The sequence below is a fragment of the Microplitis mediator genome, chromosome 9 (genome assembly GCF_029852145.1).
Source record: "Microplitis mediator isolate UGA2020A chromosome 9, iyMicMedi2.1, whole genome shotgun sequence".
NCBI lineage: Eukaryota > Metazoa > Arthropoda > Insecta > Hymenoptera > Braconidae > Microplitis > Microplitis mediator.
In genome coordinates this window covers 14,563,267-14,581,938 of record NC_079977.1, presented here as the reverse complement: position 1 = coordinate 14,581,938, position 18,672 = coordinate 14,563,267, and the positions used below count along the sequence as shown (strand labels likewise).

General features: G+C 32.3%; 3 protein-coding genes across 3 annotated transcripts; 1 reads left to right on the top strand and 2 right to left on the bottom strand.

The window, feature by feature from the left end:
• Window positions 1-2,351: 2,351 nt before the first annotated feature.
• Window positions 2,352-8,413, bottom strand: LOC130674640 (uncharacterized). Its single transcript, XM_057480032.1, has 5 exons — window positions 8,024-8,413; window positions 7,353-7,736; window positions 6,511-7,112; window positions 6,199-6,400; window positions 2,352-3,024 (listed from the first exon to the last, which is right to left on the bottom strand). The coding sequence occupies exons 1-4, from the start codon at window positions 8,166-8,168 to the stop codon at window positions 6,269-6,271; spliced, it is 1,263 nt and encodes a 420-aa protein (XP_057336015.1). The 5' UTR covers window positions 8,169-8,413; the 3' UTR covers window positions 2,352-3,024; window positions 6,199-6,268.
• Window positions 7,864-14,857, top strand: LOC130674638 (uncharacterized). Its single transcript, XM_057480028.1, has 3 exons — window positions 7,864-8,600; window positions 8,658-8,744; window positions 12,612-14,857. Exons 1-3 carry the CDS (start codon window positions 8,438-8,440, stop codon window positions 14,603-14,605), a joined length of 2,244 nt encoding a protein of 747 aa, XP_057336011.1. The 5' UTR covers window positions 7,864-8,437; the 3' UTR covers window positions 14,606-14,857.
• On the bottom strand, window positions 14,640-16,299 carry LOC130674182 (tigger transposable element-derived protein 6-like). Its single transcript, XM_057479452.1, has 3 exons — window positions 15,937-16,299; window positions 14,863-15,822; window positions 14,640-14,690 (listed from the first exon to the last, which is right to left on the bottom strand). Exons 1-3 carry the CDS (start codon window positions 16,297-16,299, stop codon window positions 14,640-14,642), a joined length of 1,374 nt encoding a protein of 457 aa, XP_057335435.1.
• Between the last annotated feature and the right edge of the window lie 2,373 nt (window positions 16,300-18,672).

Below are 18,672 nucleotides of genomic sequence, written 5' to 3'. Positions count from 1 at the left end.
ATACTCCTCTATACTCAAGAATTTTTTCGAATTTTTTGAATTGGTGGAACAATTAAAAAAAAATTAAAAACTCATTTTTGTCTTAAAATCTTGCGTTTTAACAAACTTATATTTTTTATTAGTACAAATAAATACGTGGAAAATTTTTTTTTACCAAAAATATATCTTTGCAAAAGATAAACATAAAAAATCAGTAGCCTACAGTCATTATAAGGGTTATTAATGATTCAAAAGATACTTAAAGGTAATACTTATTAGGGTGTCCCAAAAAAAAAAACAAATATATTTTTTTTCAACGTCTTATGAGCTCAAAAGTTACTTTATATTATAAAAAAAATCCTCACCGAATTTCAGCCAGATATCTTTACAATTGAGCTGTCAAAAAAGGGGGTCTTTTTTCCCATTTAAAATACAAGCGAAAATTTTTCATTTTAGTTTTTTGTTATTAAGACTATGGAAAAAAATTTTTTTTTCCAATTCCACCTGGTATAATTACATAGGGATTTAAATTCTCTACAAAAAGTGCTTATAAGTTATGTACGTTGAACAAACTGGGAAAAAGTTACGGGGCTTCAAAGATCAAATAAAAATTCAGTTTCATCAGTGTTAAATTAGTTTTTATTATTTTTCATTTTTGTTCTATCAAAAAATATTTTTTTCCAAATTTTGACGGCACGTTCTTGTAGGAAATTTAATCTCCTACAAAAAGTATCTGATATCATATATACGTCAAATGAATGAGTAAAAAGTTACAGGGCTTGAAATGTCAACGAAAAGTTAAGTTTAAAAAATATTAAATTTTTGAACTTAACTGTCAACGAAAAAGTGAACTTCAATTTTCGTTGACATTTGAAGACCTGTAACTTTTTTCTTATCCAGTCGACGTATATAAGATGTTAGATATTTTTTGTAGGAAATTAAATTTCCTACAAGAACGTGCCGTCAAAATTTGAAAAAAAATATAATAGCTTTATTAATTTTTTAGGATCTTAGAGAATATCGTAATTTTTTATCTAGTAACCCACTAATAAATTGTTGAGAAGATTGATGTTCAATCATATCAATATTAACAATATTAACAATATATTGTGAACGTGATTCTAAAATGTAACAATATTCTCATAATTCTCTCAGATCTTAACTTTTTCTTTAATTAAAACAGTAGCATAATACCTCAAGACCCTGACTCGAACTCGATTAATTATTAATAATTATTTCATACCTGATTACTGATGAATAAATATCAAGTAACGTCTTACACTGTTTTAAATAATACTTCTGTAACAATAATCTTAACCTGTAGCTTTTCGCAATGCCATGAACTGTAGTGCCATTACTGCACACGTCCACTTGCTTCGAGCGACTAGAGCCGAATGCTCACGTCCGTACTCCTCGAAGGTCGCCCTTTGACTTCTTCCTCTCAATTCAAAATCCAAAACGCCAAACTAAACGTGATCATAATCTATAACTGACCTCTATACTCTTAATTCAGAAATCAAACTCAATTACTACTTTATCGGTAACTGGGACTCAAGTCCTCGCCAAACGTACTCATTTAACTGATTTTGAGTATAGATATCCTTGGTAGTTGCTCTCCTGGAACAGACTTCAGCTGGGATCATAAAACTTATAAACTAAGTAACCTGTGACTTCCTCAGCGGTACAAGTGGTCATGGCTTGTCCTCTGAGGCCTGTCAAACTAAATAATTAAAAATGACCAAACGGCTTCCACAACAGCAACGGTCACAAAATTACTGTTGAGGCCTGCCAAACCAAAACTCCAAAACTGATCCCATTCTGCCTCCGTCAAATTCCGTATATACTGGAGCACTAGCATCTCAGCTAGACCTTTGCAATCAACCAAGAAATCTCAGAGGGATAGAACTAGGTTCTATCATCAGATGATACCAGCCCGGGTAAAAATAAAGCAATCTACGGTAGATTTATAGAAGATCTACCACAGATCTTTCGCTTGCAGATCTGCAAAAGATCTACCGAAAGTCTGTTTGAGGAGACAAAATTCGAAAAAACAAAAAAAACATCAGAGACTTCTGAGAGATCTCTTGCAGATCGGTGATGGAAATGTGATAAATCTTCGGTTCATTTGCTATTGATATATTTGTGATAGATCTCTGGTGAACTAGAAGAAGACTGATTAGTTAGCTTGGTGTTTCATTCATAATCTTAGGACACTCGTAAATTTTTAATAGATAATTTAATACATAATTTAATAGATAATTTAATATGAACTTTAATTTTCCTAAAGAATTAGATATTTAAAAAAAATTTTAACTTACATGGCTAGGAAAAAATTGAGAGTTGTAATGCCTTATCAATTTTCATAAATTTTTATTTGGGTTGATTAATATATAAAGTCAAAACAGGAAAGAGATAAATGAACTTTAGAGAATAATAAAATTAATGAACACTATTGAAGAGAAATCGTATTTGTTTTAAATGAAAAAAAAGTAGATAAATAGGTAAAATTATGAATTGAGCATTAATAATATTTATCATGGCGGTAAGATTGTTTACTCTGGCTTTGACCACTACGGTGAACAGAGTAATGGGAACGGCTTCGTGATCTTTCGCGTGGACGGTAACGTACGAGACTTCTTGAGCGGGAACGGTGTCGTGAAAGATTTCTTGAGCGGGAACGGTGTCGAGAAAGACTTCTTGAGCAGGAACGATCATCAGTGGAACGATGATCATATAATGAACTTCTTGAATTGCTGTTCGGACGTGAAGTATTACCATGATGTAATTTTCGGTACGAGTAATTGGGAGACAAAAGCGAAGAGTTACATCTGGCTTCCATAGCATTGGAAGCACTGATTGGCTTCGATGATGGAACCACGGAAGAGTGGCGAAACGGTGAGCTTGTTGATAAATTCTTTGAACGATTATTTTTGTTTGCGGCATTTGAATCTTGATTGAACCGCCTGAGTGAAGTAAACATTTGAGTTACAATCCGTTCGAATTTTTCACAGGACAATTTTGGTTTTGCATGCGACCTCACATAATCTAGAAAATAAACGCATTCTTAATAAGGTGTTTAAATCGTGGTAATTCGAATAAATATAGTCAATTCGAGCTTCTAGTAAAATTTGGGATATAGAAGCATTTATTCTACTTTCATCAAAAATTCAACCATCACGTTTTTGGGCAAAAAACTAGCTGCTACAACAATTTTATATAGAATTCACTACCAACACAACAGCAATGATTTTTGTAGAGTATAAAAAAGACCTAAGGAATTTTGAAGATTTCACCACAAATACATATTTGAAGTCGTAATTTTGCAGGCACATAGCTGTTGAAGAGAGATCTAGCTTTCAAGACAACTCAGTATAAATTTCATTGCCTAGACAAGAAAAATAGAATCGGTAGAGCATAAAAAGAGTGTAAGGAATTTTTATAATTCGAAAATTTTGAAGATTTCGAACACAAAAAAATTTTTGAATTCATAATTTAGCAGGAACACAGTCGTTGAACAGAAAACTAGCTTTTGGGACAATATTGTACACAAGTCGCTGGGTGAACAGCGAAATTAAAATCTATAGACGATTAAAATAGTCTAAAACCATTTTTTAGATTTAAAATTTTGAAGATATTATCTAAAATAAATTTTTAAAGTCATAACTTAGCAGAAACACAGTCGTTGGGCAGAAAACTAGCTTTTGGGACAATTTTGTACACAAGTCACTGAGTAAACAACAAAATTAAAATCTCTAGAACATAAAAATAATCTAAAACCACTTTTGAAATTGAAAATTTTTAAGATTTCGCCCAAAATAAATTTTTGAACTTATAATTTAGCAGGAATATAGTCGTTGGGCAGAAAACTAGCTTTTGGGAACATTTTGTATGCAAGTAAATGAGTGAACAGCGAAATTAGATCTATAGAAGATTAAAATAGTATAAAACCATTTTTGAAATTGAAAATTTTGAAGATATTATCTCAAATAAGTTTTTAAAGTCATAATTTAGCAGGAACACAGACGGTGGGCAGAAAACTAGCTTTTGGGACAATTTTGTACTCAAGTCACTGAGTGAACAGCAAAATTAAAATCTTTAGAACATAAAAATAGTCTAAAACCATTTTTAAAATTGAAAATTTTAAAAATTTCAACACAAATAAATTTTTGACGTCATAATTTCGCAGGAACACATTCGTTGGACAGAAAACTAGCTTTTGGGAACATTTGGTATACAAGTAACTGAGTGAACAGCAAAATTGAAATCTATAGAAGATAAAAATAGTCTAAAACCATTTTTGAAATTGAAAATTTTGGAGATTTCAACACAAATAAATTTTTGAATTCACCATTTAGCAGGAACACAGTCGTTGGGCAGAAAACTAGATTTAGGGACAATTTTGAACGCATGTCAGTGAGTGAACAACAAAATTGAAATCTATAGAACATAAGAATAATTTTGAACCATTTTTGAAATTAAAAATTTTGAAGATATTATCCCAAATAAACTTTTGAAGTCATAATTTAGCAGAAATAAAGTCATTGGTCAGAAAACAAGCTCTTGGGACAATATTGTACACAAGTCGGTGGGTGAACAGAAAAAATTAAAATCTATAGAACATGAGAATAATTTTGAACCATTTTTAAAATTGAAAATTTTGAAGATATTATCCCAAGTAAACTTTTGAAGTCATTATTTAGCAGGAACAAAGTCGTTTGACGGAAAACTAGCTTTTGAGAACATTTTGTATACAAGTAACTGAGTAAACAGCGAAATTAAAATCTATAGACAATTAAAATAGTCTAGAACCATTTTGTAAATTAAAAATTTTGAAGATATTATCTAAAATAAATTATTAAAGTCATAACTTAGCAGAAACACAGTCGTTGGGCAGAAAACTAGCTTTTGGGACAATTTTGTCCACTAGTCACTGAGTGAACAGCAAAATTAAAATCTACAGAAGATAAAAATAGTCTCAAACCATTTTTAAAATTGAAAATTTTAACGATTTCAACACAAATAAATTTTTGAATTCATAATTTAGCTGGAACACAATCTTTGGGCAGAAAACTAGCTGTTGGGAACATTTGGTATACAAGTAACTGAGTGAACAGCAAAATTGAAATCTACAGAAGATAAAAATAGTCAAAAACCATTTTTAAAATCAAAAATTTTGAAGATATTATCTCAAATAAGTTTTAAAAGTCATAATTTAGCAAAAACTCAGACGGTGGGCAGAAAACTAGCTTTTGGGACAATTTTGTACACAAGTCACTGAGTGAACAACAAAATTAGAATCTCTAAAACATAAAAATAATCTAAAACTATTTTTGAAATTGATAATTTTGAAGATATTATCTCAAATAAGTTTTTAAAGTCATAACTTTGCAGAAACACAGTCGTTGGGCAGAAAACTAGCTTTTGGGACAATTTTGTACACAAGTCACTGAGTAAACAACAAATTGAAAATTTCTAGAACATATAAATAATTTAAAACCACTTTTGAAATTGAAAATTTTTAAGATTTCACCCAAAATAAATTTTTGAACTTATAATTTAGCAGGAACACAGTTGTTGGGCAGAGAAGTAGCTTTTGGGAACATTTTGTATGCAAGTAACTGAGTGAACAGCAAAATTAGAATCTCTAGAACATAAAAATAATCTAAAACCATTTTTGAAATTGAAAATTTTGAAGTTATTATCTCAAATAAGTTTTTAAAGTCATAAATTAGCAGGAACATAGTCGTTGGGCAGGAAACTAGCTTTTGGGACAATTTTATACACAAGTCACCGACTGAACAACAAAATTAAAATCTCTAGAACATAAAAATAGTTAAAAAACATTTTTAAAATTGAAAATCTTGAAGATTTCACCCTAAATAACCGGGCAGAGAATTAGCTTTTGAGACAATTTTGTACGAAATCCATTGTGTTGACAATAAAAGTGAGTTTTATAGAGCATGAAAATAGTTTAAGAAATTTATAGAATAGAAAATTCTGAAGATTACACTACAAATCAAATTTCGAAGTCAGAATGGTGCAAGCACACAGTCGTTTTGTAGGGAACTTGCTTTTGAGACAGTTTTGTGTAAAATTCACTAAGTGAACAACAAAACTAAAATCTGTAGAGCAAGAAAATCATTAATGAAATCAACAGAATTAAACATTTTCAAAAATTCATTAAAAGTCAATTCTACGATTTTACGATTCCATATTTACCATAGACCGATTGATAAACATCTAAAGGTAATGGTTTCCATCCGTTTCCACCGGTTCTGCTCATTGTCTTTCATAGTTCTTCGCCAATGATGTACTTGAATAAACGTCGTGCTGTTTCAGGAGAATCCTCTTTGAATTTAGTTTTCACGTACTTTAAATTCACACTGTTAATGAAAACGCCAGAATTTTCCCCAAGCTGTTCCTAAGTGAAGAGGTTAGATTCAATTATTTTTCAGATAAAATTGATACACTTTACAGTCTAATAAATTTTAATGATTAAATCATAGGATGAAGTTTAACATTTTGACCAACTTTTTTATCTGATGCAACGTTCCATGGAGGCAGATCGTCCTTGTCATCAGTTTTATTATTAATTATTCTTTTAACAGGATCTTTGTTTGACGATTCTTTAGGTTGTGGATTCAATTTTATTCCAGTACTTGGTGACGGAGAAATAATGACTTGTTCTTGTGTCGGATGAGAACGATACGGAGACAAATTTTCAGGGCTAGGAGAATTGTAAGTAATAAGATGAGAATCAGCAGCTTTCTTGGGTTGTTTCAGAGGTCCTTGGTTGTTCGGTAAAATTTTTCTTGAGTGTTGAGAACTAGATTGTTTACGATATCCACTGGAACAATCTTTAGGCTTGAGCACTAATGTCGGATCTAGACTGCGAGAGTATCGATTAAAATCCAAGTCATGATGTTCAGCTTGGTCTGAGACATCTTTGATCTTAGTCGAATGGAATTCAGAAGGCTGAAAAATACTTCCGGAAGACTTTGCAGTTGAAATCGTAGACTGAAGAGACTGAGACGGTGGCTTCAAATGGTCTGTTTTCTGTGTACCAAATTGGCTTATTTTTTCCCGGAAAAAATCCATTAACTCTATACTTATCTCGTAGCCTCTTGTAAAATCTTTGGACAAAATAAATTTAGTATAAAAAAAAGGTTTGAGACATCGATTAAAAATATTAGTACTTTTCGGTTAATTAAGGAAATTTTGAATTGCATTTAATTATGTCAATATTGTGAGAAAACCAATACGAAAATTAAAATAAAACAATACGTAGTTAAGAATATTTTACAGTAAAAAACGATAGAATAAAAGATAAGAAAACTAATCAGAATATTTTTTTAATCTATTAAAAAATGTACCTTTTTGAGAAGCTTTACAAGTACTGCAAACAAATTTTTTTTCAATCCGTTTATCATACTCAATATTAGCCTTTACGATTGTGACTCTAGATCCAGTGCGAGGATCGACTATTTTCTCCTCCTGAGTTGGTGAATACCCACGATCCGAAAGATCACCGTCAGAACTTGAGGACTCTGCAACCTTTGATGATGGAAAAATATCACCAAGGATATTTTTCACGCCGTCTATAGAGCTTTTTCCCTCAGCATTGTTTACTGGAGTTTTCTTCTTCTTTGCGCCGTTCTCTTTCTCTTTCCCCGCCTTGTTGTTGTCTTGTAGATTTTGTGGTAACTTAACATTACCATTAGTATCAACCTCCAAAGATTCTAGCCATTCTTTATCTTCTAATAATAAGACATACGTAAAAAACGAGTGAAAAGTTATGACAGAGAAAAATTAATAAATAAATTATAGTAAACGGAATTTTGAAAATGAAATCTACGAACGCTATGTGATTTGGAAAGTAAAAAAAAAAGAACACAATAAAAAAACATAAATAGAAAATAAGTCTAAGCAATTATTTTTAAGTATTATTCAAAACAAAAAATTATAAAAAAAAATAATTTTTCAATTATCTGCCTTACATTGGTCGGAAAAAAAATAATCACGCGTTGATAATTAATTAACTTACCGCTTGTGCGTAGGATTTGTAATGCATAAAACTTATTTTTACATTTGGCCGATGCGTCACCAGATTTGTTGAATTTAATGCTATCATATTTTAAAATATCACGTTCGCACGATTGAGACCATAAGACAAGAGCCCAGAGTTGCATTATTTCACGATACGATTAAAGAAAGTTTTGATAAATCAATAAACCAATATTGACAAATATATTTTTAATAAACTCGTTCGAGGTTAGATGTGAATAAACAACGTTACCATGGATAATAGTAATTAACGTTACGGCAACGGTAACCAAATAACAAACAATTGACTAAATAAATAGATAAATAAAATCCCATTAAGCAACGACAAAAAGACAAAAAATAAATAAATAAAAGTAACCAACAAAGTTACGAATTAAAGAAAAAAAAAATTAAGATGCCCAAGAGAGTGAAATCATTCGAGGAATACTCCAGATCATACCAATACAAAATATTGCGGATGATAAGGGAAGAAGAATGCGAAAATAGTAGAAATAGAGAAGATCAGTCAGATGCGGAAACGAGCACAAGAGAGGACTCGGAAAATAGCGAAACAACAGGTACAAACTATGACATAAATAATAAAATACTTTAATAATTGAAATTCGTGAGTACAGGAAACGAATCTTGCGCGTGGAGTTCATCGAGTGACTCGGAATGGGCAGAACCAAGTGATGCAGAGTTCCAGGAGATTGAAAATCGAGGTAAAAAATTAATCCATCCATTTTCGAAAATATTTGAAGAAATATTGAAACTTAGTGGAGCCAAAGCTCTACAGTCGTTTGTGATGAAAAAACAGACGGGTGGTCACGGTACTTGGTAATGTCAGAAGAGTTTTTGGAGGCAAACTATTTTTTTTTAATAGAATAATTTAAAAAGTTTTAAGGGCCTCGGTAGGGGTGGAGCATTAAATACGTTCGTAATGAAAAAATATCTGGCTGGTCGGGGTACTTGGTAATTTTGGGAGAGCTTTTGTAACCAAACTATATTTCTGATAAAATAATTAAAAAAAAATCTAGGGCCTCGGAGGAGGTAAAGCATTAAATTTAAAATCTTAATAAAGAAAAACATGCGGGTGGTCAGGATACTTAAAAATTTTTAGAGAGCATTTATAAATGAACTATTTTTCCGATAAAAATAATTTATTAAATTTTGAGGATCTCGGTGGAGGTGGAACATAAAATTCGTTCGTGATAAAAAAGCAGACAGGTGGTCAGGGTACTTGGTAATTTTGGGAGAGCTTTTGTAACCAAACTATTTTTCTGATAAAATAATTTAAAATATTTTGAGGGCCTCGCCGGAGGTGGAGCATTATTAAATTTAGTCGTGATAAAAAAATCAGACAGGTGGTCAGAGTGCTTGATAATTTTGGGAGAGCTTCTGAAAGCAAACTTTTTCTTTTAACATAATCATTTAAAAAGTTTCAAGAGCATCAGTGAAGGTGGAGCATTAAATTCGGACGTGATAAAATACAGATAAGTGGTCAGGGTACTTAGTAATATTTGGAGAGCTTTTATAACTAAACTATTTTTCTAATAAAATTTTTCGAGAAATTTTGAAAAGTCGGAATATACCAAATTTTTCAAAAGTTCCGTCATGAGGACCAATGCAATAGTTAGATTTCTATGAAATCTAATAAAAAGACAGGTGATCAGAGTACTTGGTGATAGTTGGAGAGCTTTAATAACCAAATCAACGTAATAAAAAAAACAGACAGGTAATCATTGTTAAGTCATTGTAGGAGAGCTTTTGAAAGTAAACTATTTTTTTCAATAGAATCATTTTAAGAGTTTCAAGGGCCCCGGTGGAGGTGAAGCATTAAATTCGGCCGTGATAAAAAAAAACAGACAGATGTTCGAGGTAATTGGTAATTTTTGGAGAGCTTTTGTAACAAAACTATTGCTCTGATAAAATAATTCAAAAAATTCTGAGGGTCTCGGAGAAGCTGAAGCACTAAATCCGGTAGAGGTAAAAAAAAAGACAAGTGCCCGGGAAAAAATGATCAGACCTGACCATGCCTGTTCATGTATGATCAGGCCTGAAATTATACCTGATAATGCCTGTTCATGTATGATCAGGCCTAAAATTAAACATGATCATGCCGGTCCATGCCTGAAGCGTCAAATACGCTCAGGCCTGTTCATGTCTGAAGGGTTCATGCCTAGGCATGGACAGGCATGAACAGGCCTGAGCATATTTAATGCTTCAAACATGAAAATGCATGCACAGGCCTGATCAGACATGAGCGTATTTAACCCTTCAGGCATGGACAGGCCTGATCAGATATGAATAGGTATGGACAGGCCTGATCAGACATAAACAGGCATGAGCGTATTTAACCCTTCAGACACGAACAGACATGGACAGGTATGATCAGGCCTGAGCGTACTTAACGCTTCAGACATGAACAGGGATGAACAGATATGGACAGGCATGGGCAGGTATGATCAGGCCTGAGCGTATTTAACGCTTCAGACATGAACAGACGTGGACAGGCATGACCATGTCTAATTACCGGCCTGATCATACATGAACAGGCATGAGCAGGTCTAATTTCAGGCCTGATAATACATGAACAGGCATGGTCAGGTCTGATGATTTTTTTCCGGGATAGATCTGATCAGACTTGCATATTCAGAGATGTAATAAAAATTTTTTATTTGACAAAAAAAATTTTTTTGGTCATCACAAAATGTGCAAAACTATTTTCATCATTACGTTTAAATAATTTTGAAATAAAAAAATTTATTACATTTCCTAAGGAAAATTTTGGTCTGCTCTGCTCCTGCGTAATATTAAAATCAATACTTATTTTATTATTTAAATAAATGTGATGTTATAATAAGATTAGGTTAAATAAATAAATTAAGACGATCCAAAAATATAAAATCAATTTTTATATTATATCTATGATAAACTTATTTGATACGTTATATGATTCATAAAATTTTTGACACATAAGATAGCAGCACAGCAGGCGAGAACTTCAAGGCGCACGGATATCACCAAAGTTAAGCAGCATTGAGCGTGGTTAGTAGTTGGATGGGTGACTGCTGGTGTTACAGCCGTACAATTATATATAATCATTTTTTTTTTTATTTTAATTCATTATAGAGAATTTCGTATGACTCTATCAAGTACTATATCAATAAAATTAAGCAAAATAATTAATTAAAAGTAACAATGAGCTTTCAGACCTGACCATGTATGATCAGGCCTGATCAGGCCTGAAGACTCATGCCTGTTCATGTCTGATCAGGTCTGATCATTTTTTCCCGGTCGGTCAGGTATTTAGTAATTTTTGGAGAGCTTTTATAACTCAGCTATTTTTTTTCTTATACAATTGATTAAGAAATTTTGAGGACCTTGTCGAAGGAAAATCGTTCAATTCGGCTGTGATAAAAGAACAGACGGTTAGTCGCGGTATTTGGTAATTTCGGAAGAGCTTTCATAACCGAATGATTTTTCTGATAAAGTAATTTGAATAGTTTGAAAGGCTTTGGTGGAGATGGAGCATTGAATACGTTTGTGGCGAAACAACATGCGGGTAGCAGGGTACTTGGTAATTTTCGGAGAGCTTTCATAACCAAACTATTTTTCTGATAAAATTTTTCAAGAAATGTTGAAGGTTTCGGTGACGGTGAAGCATTAAATTCGGTTGTGATAAAAAATAGGCAGGTGTTCTTCGGGGTAATTGGTAATTTCAGGAGAGCTTCTGTAACCAAACTATTTCTCTGATAAAATTTTTCGAGAAATGTTGAAGGTTTCGGTGACTGAAGCATAAAATTCGGTCGCGATAAAAAAACAGACTGGTGGTTACGGTATTTTTTAATTTTAAGAGAGCTTTCGTGACCTAGCTAATGTATCGATAAAGTATTCTATGATCCTTCGAGAAAGGTTGAGGAGATCGAGCTTTAAAAATATTCGGTCAGCACTGATTATTATTTTCGCTAGAAACTTTGGTGGTTAGATTCAGTTGCATTATCAATTCAATGACGTAAATACTGAAACAAATTTTGAGTACTTTAGTAGAGGTTGTACTTCACTTTAGTGGAGTTAAATATCTAAATTTTGTGCCGGTGCGTGTGCTTACGTTATTTGGTGATTTTAGAAGAGCTTTTTTATACAAACCTCCAAGTTTAGTTAATATTATTTCAAATTTCGAGAGCATTGTAGGTGATGGAGCTATCAAATTATTCGTATTTTAAGTACTTACGATTGGTTTTAGTATTTATTATTTTCGGAGAGCAGCTTTATTACATCCTTACAATGCTTAATAAATTCGAGAAGTAACTTTTATTTTCTGATCAATTCCTAATTTCAAAACTTCATTTTGCAACAGTTTTTCGACGAGAAAATAGAATTTATCAGTTCTTGTCTAAAATTTTTAAACATTGCTTGCCTCGTTCTTGTTTCTGTTTCAATTACATCTTGAGTTAGAACACTGTTTTATAGAATTTAGGTCAGTTCATGTTTATACTGCTCATTATCCGGTTTACTCTTACGATCTTTGTAAAATTTTTTTCTTTAATAATCACGACTGATATTTTCTTTTCTATTTTCATTTATAGATTCAACTATTCCTGATCTATTTTCTGACAGTTACAATGCAGAAGACATCTTGGAGCTGTTGAATGGAAGAATATCACCTTCTTTAGAAGAAAATCATTCAAATTCTGAAGACGATGATTGGATTTCTATTTCTAGTCATGAGACACTGTTTTCCTGTTATTCTTCCCAAGCTTCTGATAGTGGACGAAGCATATCTTCTGAGGAAAGCTTATCGTCTGAAGAAAGTGATTCTAATGATAATATTTCTGAAAAACCTCTTTATCCTGGAGCACCTCTTTCTTTTCACGAAAGTTCACTTGCTATTCTTCTTTTTACTTTGCGTCATAAAGTTTCTGATGCTCTTTTGTCAGATTTATTATCACTTATAAGTGCCCATTGCATTGAGCCCAACCATTGTTTAAAAACTAAGTATAAATTCAAAAAATACTTTGATCGTTTGAGAATCAATTATGATCGTCATTTTTTCTGTCCCCAGTGTCACTTTTCGTTGCCATCTGAGTATGGTAGATGCCCTAATTGCGAACACGTTACTACTAAAGATTCTAGTGCTCCTTATTTTATCACTATGTCTATCCTTGCTCAGTTATCAGCAATGTTTTCACGCAGCGGATTTTATGATTTATTGAAATATCGTTTTACTAGAACCAAATTAAACATTAGAAATAAAGAAGATATTTATGATGGCAATGTCTACAGTTCGTTTATGAATATTAATCAACTTCTCTCTAAATGTGCGAATATTTCATTTACATGGAATACAGATGGCGTTTCTCCATTCAAGTCTTCGAAATTCAATATATGGCCTTTCTTTCTGAGGATTAACGAGTTACCATTTTTGGAACGAATAAAACCTGAAAATACTATATTTGCAGGTTTATGGTTCGGTTATGAAAAACCTGATGCTAACAAATTCATGTCTGCATTCTATAATGAGCTCAAAATCTTGTACGAAGGCTTTCATTTTAACGTTCCGGGTTTAAATCTTCCACTGCTTGTACAAGGCTTCATTATGTGCGGTACTCTAGATTTGCCTGCAAAAGCACAATTTCTAAACATGTCTCCACATATGGCTCGTTACGGATGTCAAAAATGTAAAGTTGAAAGTGAAAAGGTCAACCACGTTCAATCGTATCGTTACAAGATACCATTAAAGAACCGAACTACCGAAGAAACTATCAAATACGCGAAAAGTGCGATAAATTCAAATAAACCAGTGAAGGGGGTAAAAGGTCCTACGTTTTTATCCAAAATTTGCTATGACTTTATTAGAACCACTGCAGTTGATTCCATGCATTGTGTTGACTTAGGCGTCTGCAACAAATTGTTTTCATTGTTATTTGACAAACAATTTGCGACCCATGGAGCTTCGATGTATCGATACGTTGACGAGATCAATTCAAGAATTCGATCTATTCGGCCGCCGTGTAATGTACTCAGACTCCCACGATCAATATCTGATATAAAGTATTGGAAAGCACATGAGTTCCGAGCTTTCCTTTTATATTACTCCTTGCCGCTTCTCCATGATTTGATGGATAAAACTTACTTTGATCATTTAAAGTTTTTTGTCTCGGCCGTTTCTCTGTTGCATCAAGAAAGTATTTCTGATCAGATGATTACATTGGCATCGCGATTACTCTCTGAATTCGTAGGAAGATTTGAAGATTTATACGGTCTTAATCATATGACTTGCAATCTTCACCATCTGCTCCATTTACCCAATGTTGTTCGAGATTTAGGACCACTTTGGGTGACATCATGTTATCCATTCGAAGGTTTAAATGGTCTGTTAAAAAAACTTATTCATGGAACCCGGTATGTTCAGCTTCAAATCTCTTCTGCTGTAACAATATTCATTAACATAACTCAAGAAAAATTCAAAACCTTCTTTCCTGGCTCTCAGATAGTTTCATTCTGTGAAAGATTAGAGCTGAGTGGAAAGAATAGGCGTAAATTAAAAAAAATATCTGCTAATACAGTGGACTCTCGATAACTCGAACCTCAAGGGAAGTGATAAAAACTTCGAGTTAACGAGTTTTCGACTTAACAAGATGTTCGAAATTTGCAAGAAGATTAGACTAAAAATTAAGAAAAAAATTGATTTCTGTTATATGAAGCATATTTATTTTAAAAAATTATCAATTATTGAGGAAAAAAATATTACATAAATTCTGTTATTTTTTTCTGAAGTAAAGAATTCTCAGATTTTTTATCAATTAATTTTTCAAGTTTAAAAAGTGAATCGAATACATGATCCTCAATGTCAATACATCTTTCGACATAGGATCGTAGTGTGTCAACTGCTTCTCTAGCTTGTTTAGTTGTAATTGCTGGTTCAGAATTAGATAAATCAGCGTCATCGAGGTCATCTGGATTAACAGTATCATTCTGATTTACAATGTCAATTATTTCAGCATCAGTCAGCGTTCCAGTGGTCGCTAGATCATCATCACAAGTCACGTAATCTTCGAACTGAACTTCTATGTTTTGAAGTTGATTCCAATCTGCTTGTAATTCATCTAAATTAGCATCTTCAAGAACTTCTTTAAGAACATCTTCAGGAGTAGACGTATTAAGTGGCATCGAAAATCCGCAACTGTTAAAGCAATTCGATATTGTTCTTGCAGATACACTCCTCCACGCTTTATCTGCCATCCTCATTGCCTGCAGTACAGTAATAGGTGAATTTGAATGTTGTTCCATATCACCTATAAGTTTTCTTACAACTTCCTTTCTATAATAGGATTTGAAATTTTTAATTATTCCTTGATCTAGGGGCTGTAGTTTAGATGTCGTATTCGGCGGCAGAAATTTAACTTTTATGGCTTTTAATGGTGGAATTACGTTGTGAGCTGTACAGTTATCAATGAAAAGCAATATGTTACGTTTATCCTTAATCATTTTTTTGTCAATTTTCAGTAGCCATTCCTTGAATATTTCAGATGTCATCCAGGCTTTCGTGTTAGCTTCATAGTCCAATGGCAAAGATTTACAGCCAGAAAAACAACGTGGTTTTTTAGATTTCCCAATAACTAACGGTTTCAATTTTTCTGATCCTGTCATATTTGTTGCTAGCAATATTGTCAATCGCTCTTTGCTATGTTTTCCACCATAGCATTTCTCATTCTTAAAAATCAGTGTTTTGTCAGGTAGACACTTGAAGAAAAGGCCGGTCTCATCAGCATTAAATATATCTTTTGGCTCGTAATCCTTTAATAACCGTTTCAATTCAATTAACCATTCGTCACATACCTGATTGTTCACACTCACACTTTCACCGCAAATTTTTTTAAAAACAAGATTGTGACGTTTTTTAAAATTTACCAACCAGCCATTATTAGCACGAAAAGAATTGTGTCCAAGCAGTTTCGAATATTCTTCAGCCTTCTCGCGTAAAACACGACCAGATACACTTATGTTTTTGTCGCGGCACTGCTTAAACCAGGTCAGTAGACCTTCTTCAAAGTCAGGAAATTCAGCCACTCGTCTTCTTTTGTATGATATGTTTCCACTTTTCTCGTACCTTAATAAAATTTCAGCTTCATTTTTAATTATGGTTGATAAAGTACTAGCAGGTATCCCGTATTGAGCTGCTACGTCTTTTTTCTTCATCCCAGTTTTTACCGTGTTAATAACATCGAACTTTTCTTGTAAAGTTAAAGTTGTTAATTTTCGTTTAGCACTCATGATGTCTAGATACGAACTGATTAGCAGTCAACAACTTTGCAAGAAAATAATTTAGAGAGAAAATATACACTACAAACAAGAATGTAAGAAGCATTGAACATTCCTACAGGAATTAAGATTTGATTGCTATAAGCCTGGAAAGTACGGAGAAAAACGTACTTAAATTTTACTAACTTCGACTTATAGAGATTCACTTTTAAAATTCGAGTTATAGAGTATAAATATGCCTAATCGATACCGGAAGGGAAACGATACTAAGTTCGAGTTACAGAGTCTAAATAATTCGAGATATCGCGTATTTAAGGGTTCAGCGGAAGGGAATACAAATTTTTTTCGAGTTACCGAGGATTTCGACTTAACGAGGTTCGAGTTATCGAGAGTCTACTGTACATTTATTATTGGAACTAGCAAACGCATCAATGATTTACCTCATGATTTATTAACTCGTTTATCTATCGTCAATAATATGGATGATGTCACAAAAATGTACGAATTTCAGAAATTATTAAAAAATAGAACTGTTTACGAATCTCAATTATACCAGCGGAAAAGAAAAATTAATTCGATGTATGTAAAATATTTTAATGCTGACCTCAATAGTTGTGAATTCGGTTTAATTTCAAAATTCATTCAATTGTGTTTCTGTGATTGTGTCAGTAGATGTGAAAATTGTGATGCAAATTCAAAATTTTATGCCATTATTAAGAAATTAGAAACAACAACATCTTTCGAAGCATTGACCGATGTAATGATAGATTCCATACACATGAGTAAAATAATTGATAACACAGAATTACTCGTTGTTGACATTGATAATTTAAAATCAGTCTGTTATACTGTTGAGAATTTTAAGGATAACAACTATTTATTTATTATTGATCCCGTATGTACTATTGATTGTCAATGAATTATTTTATCTAATTCAAAACGTTGTCTTTTAAAATTTTTTTATGAGATATTTAAATGTTTAAGTCGTTGATTACAAATAAACAAGTATCTAATGCGGTAAGTTCATCTATTAATTTGATTTCAAGTTATTTCTTCAAAATTCAAGACAAGCAATAAAAATTTTTGTACATCAAAGCCTTAAGATAAAAACAAGCCAATAAATGAACTTCAATTTATTACAAACGTTTTTTACTTTTGAAAATTTTCCATAGCAGTGCTGGTGTTTTTATCTTTGGAAATTTTCTAGGCTGTTGTTGAATGGATTGGTCAGCTGCCCGATTTTAAAACACAGCATTTGACAATTGTCAGATTTTTTTAAATGCGCTCATACAAATAAAGTTTTAACCCTAAATTGACAGAAAATTTGATTTACCAGTAGAAAATATTTCAATGCCAATAAGTGTAAGGAAAAACCCCCAAGTTAAATTTTAAAACTGTTAGTAAATGCAATAATACAACAAAATCAGGCTCAACAATATAGCAATTATCCTGTGTTTTAAAATGGGTCAGTTATAGAGATCCAGTGAGAAATTTTCTTTAACTTATTGAAGACCGTTTGAATTTTTTCTTCTTTGACCGTGACATAACTCTCTGGACCGCGATAATTTATGCTAGCTTAAGATAAAGAAGGTAAGTTAAGTTTTTAAAATTGTAAAAAAAAATTTTCTCAGATCTAAAGTTTATGTCACATTTAATTTTTAGCCCCGTCTAACAGATAATATGACTCACCGAATTTAAATTGATTAGTCTCTGACTCACTTATCAGAGGTCTATTACAAGTTTGTCAATTACAGATTAACCGGAGATCTATCACATATCTATCGCAGATCTGCAAGAGATCTCTCAGGAGTCTCTGATGTATTTTATGTTTTTTCGAATTTTGTCTCCTCAGACAGACTTTCGGTAGATCTTTTGCAGATCTGTAAGCGAAAGATCTGTGGTAGATCTTCTATAAATCTACCGTAGATTGCTTTATTTTTACCCGGGAGGTTACGAATTCAAGTCCCGCTCCACGGTAACATTGACTTGTCCACATATTCAAAATATCAAAAACTGTAATTCCAAAACTCAAACTTAAACATTTTCCAAACTGTAATCTCAAACCATATCCCATAATAAATTTTCATATTTTCTGATTCTAATTCTTTACTCTGATTATTCTTAACAAAAACCCATAACTGTAGCTAAACGTTACTCTATATTAAATTCTTAAATTATAACTTAAATCAAAAGTCTGTATCAAAGTCGTTAATTACTGTAAGCTAAATTCTAAGTCTTGAGTTACCATGCTCGTAAATACGATAAAATTCAGTGGTGCTTGTGACGTTCACTTTGATTTGACCCCCATACTAAAAATAACGTCACAATAGATATATATATCTATATATATATTAGGGTGGTCCTTATTTTGGACATTTTCGAATT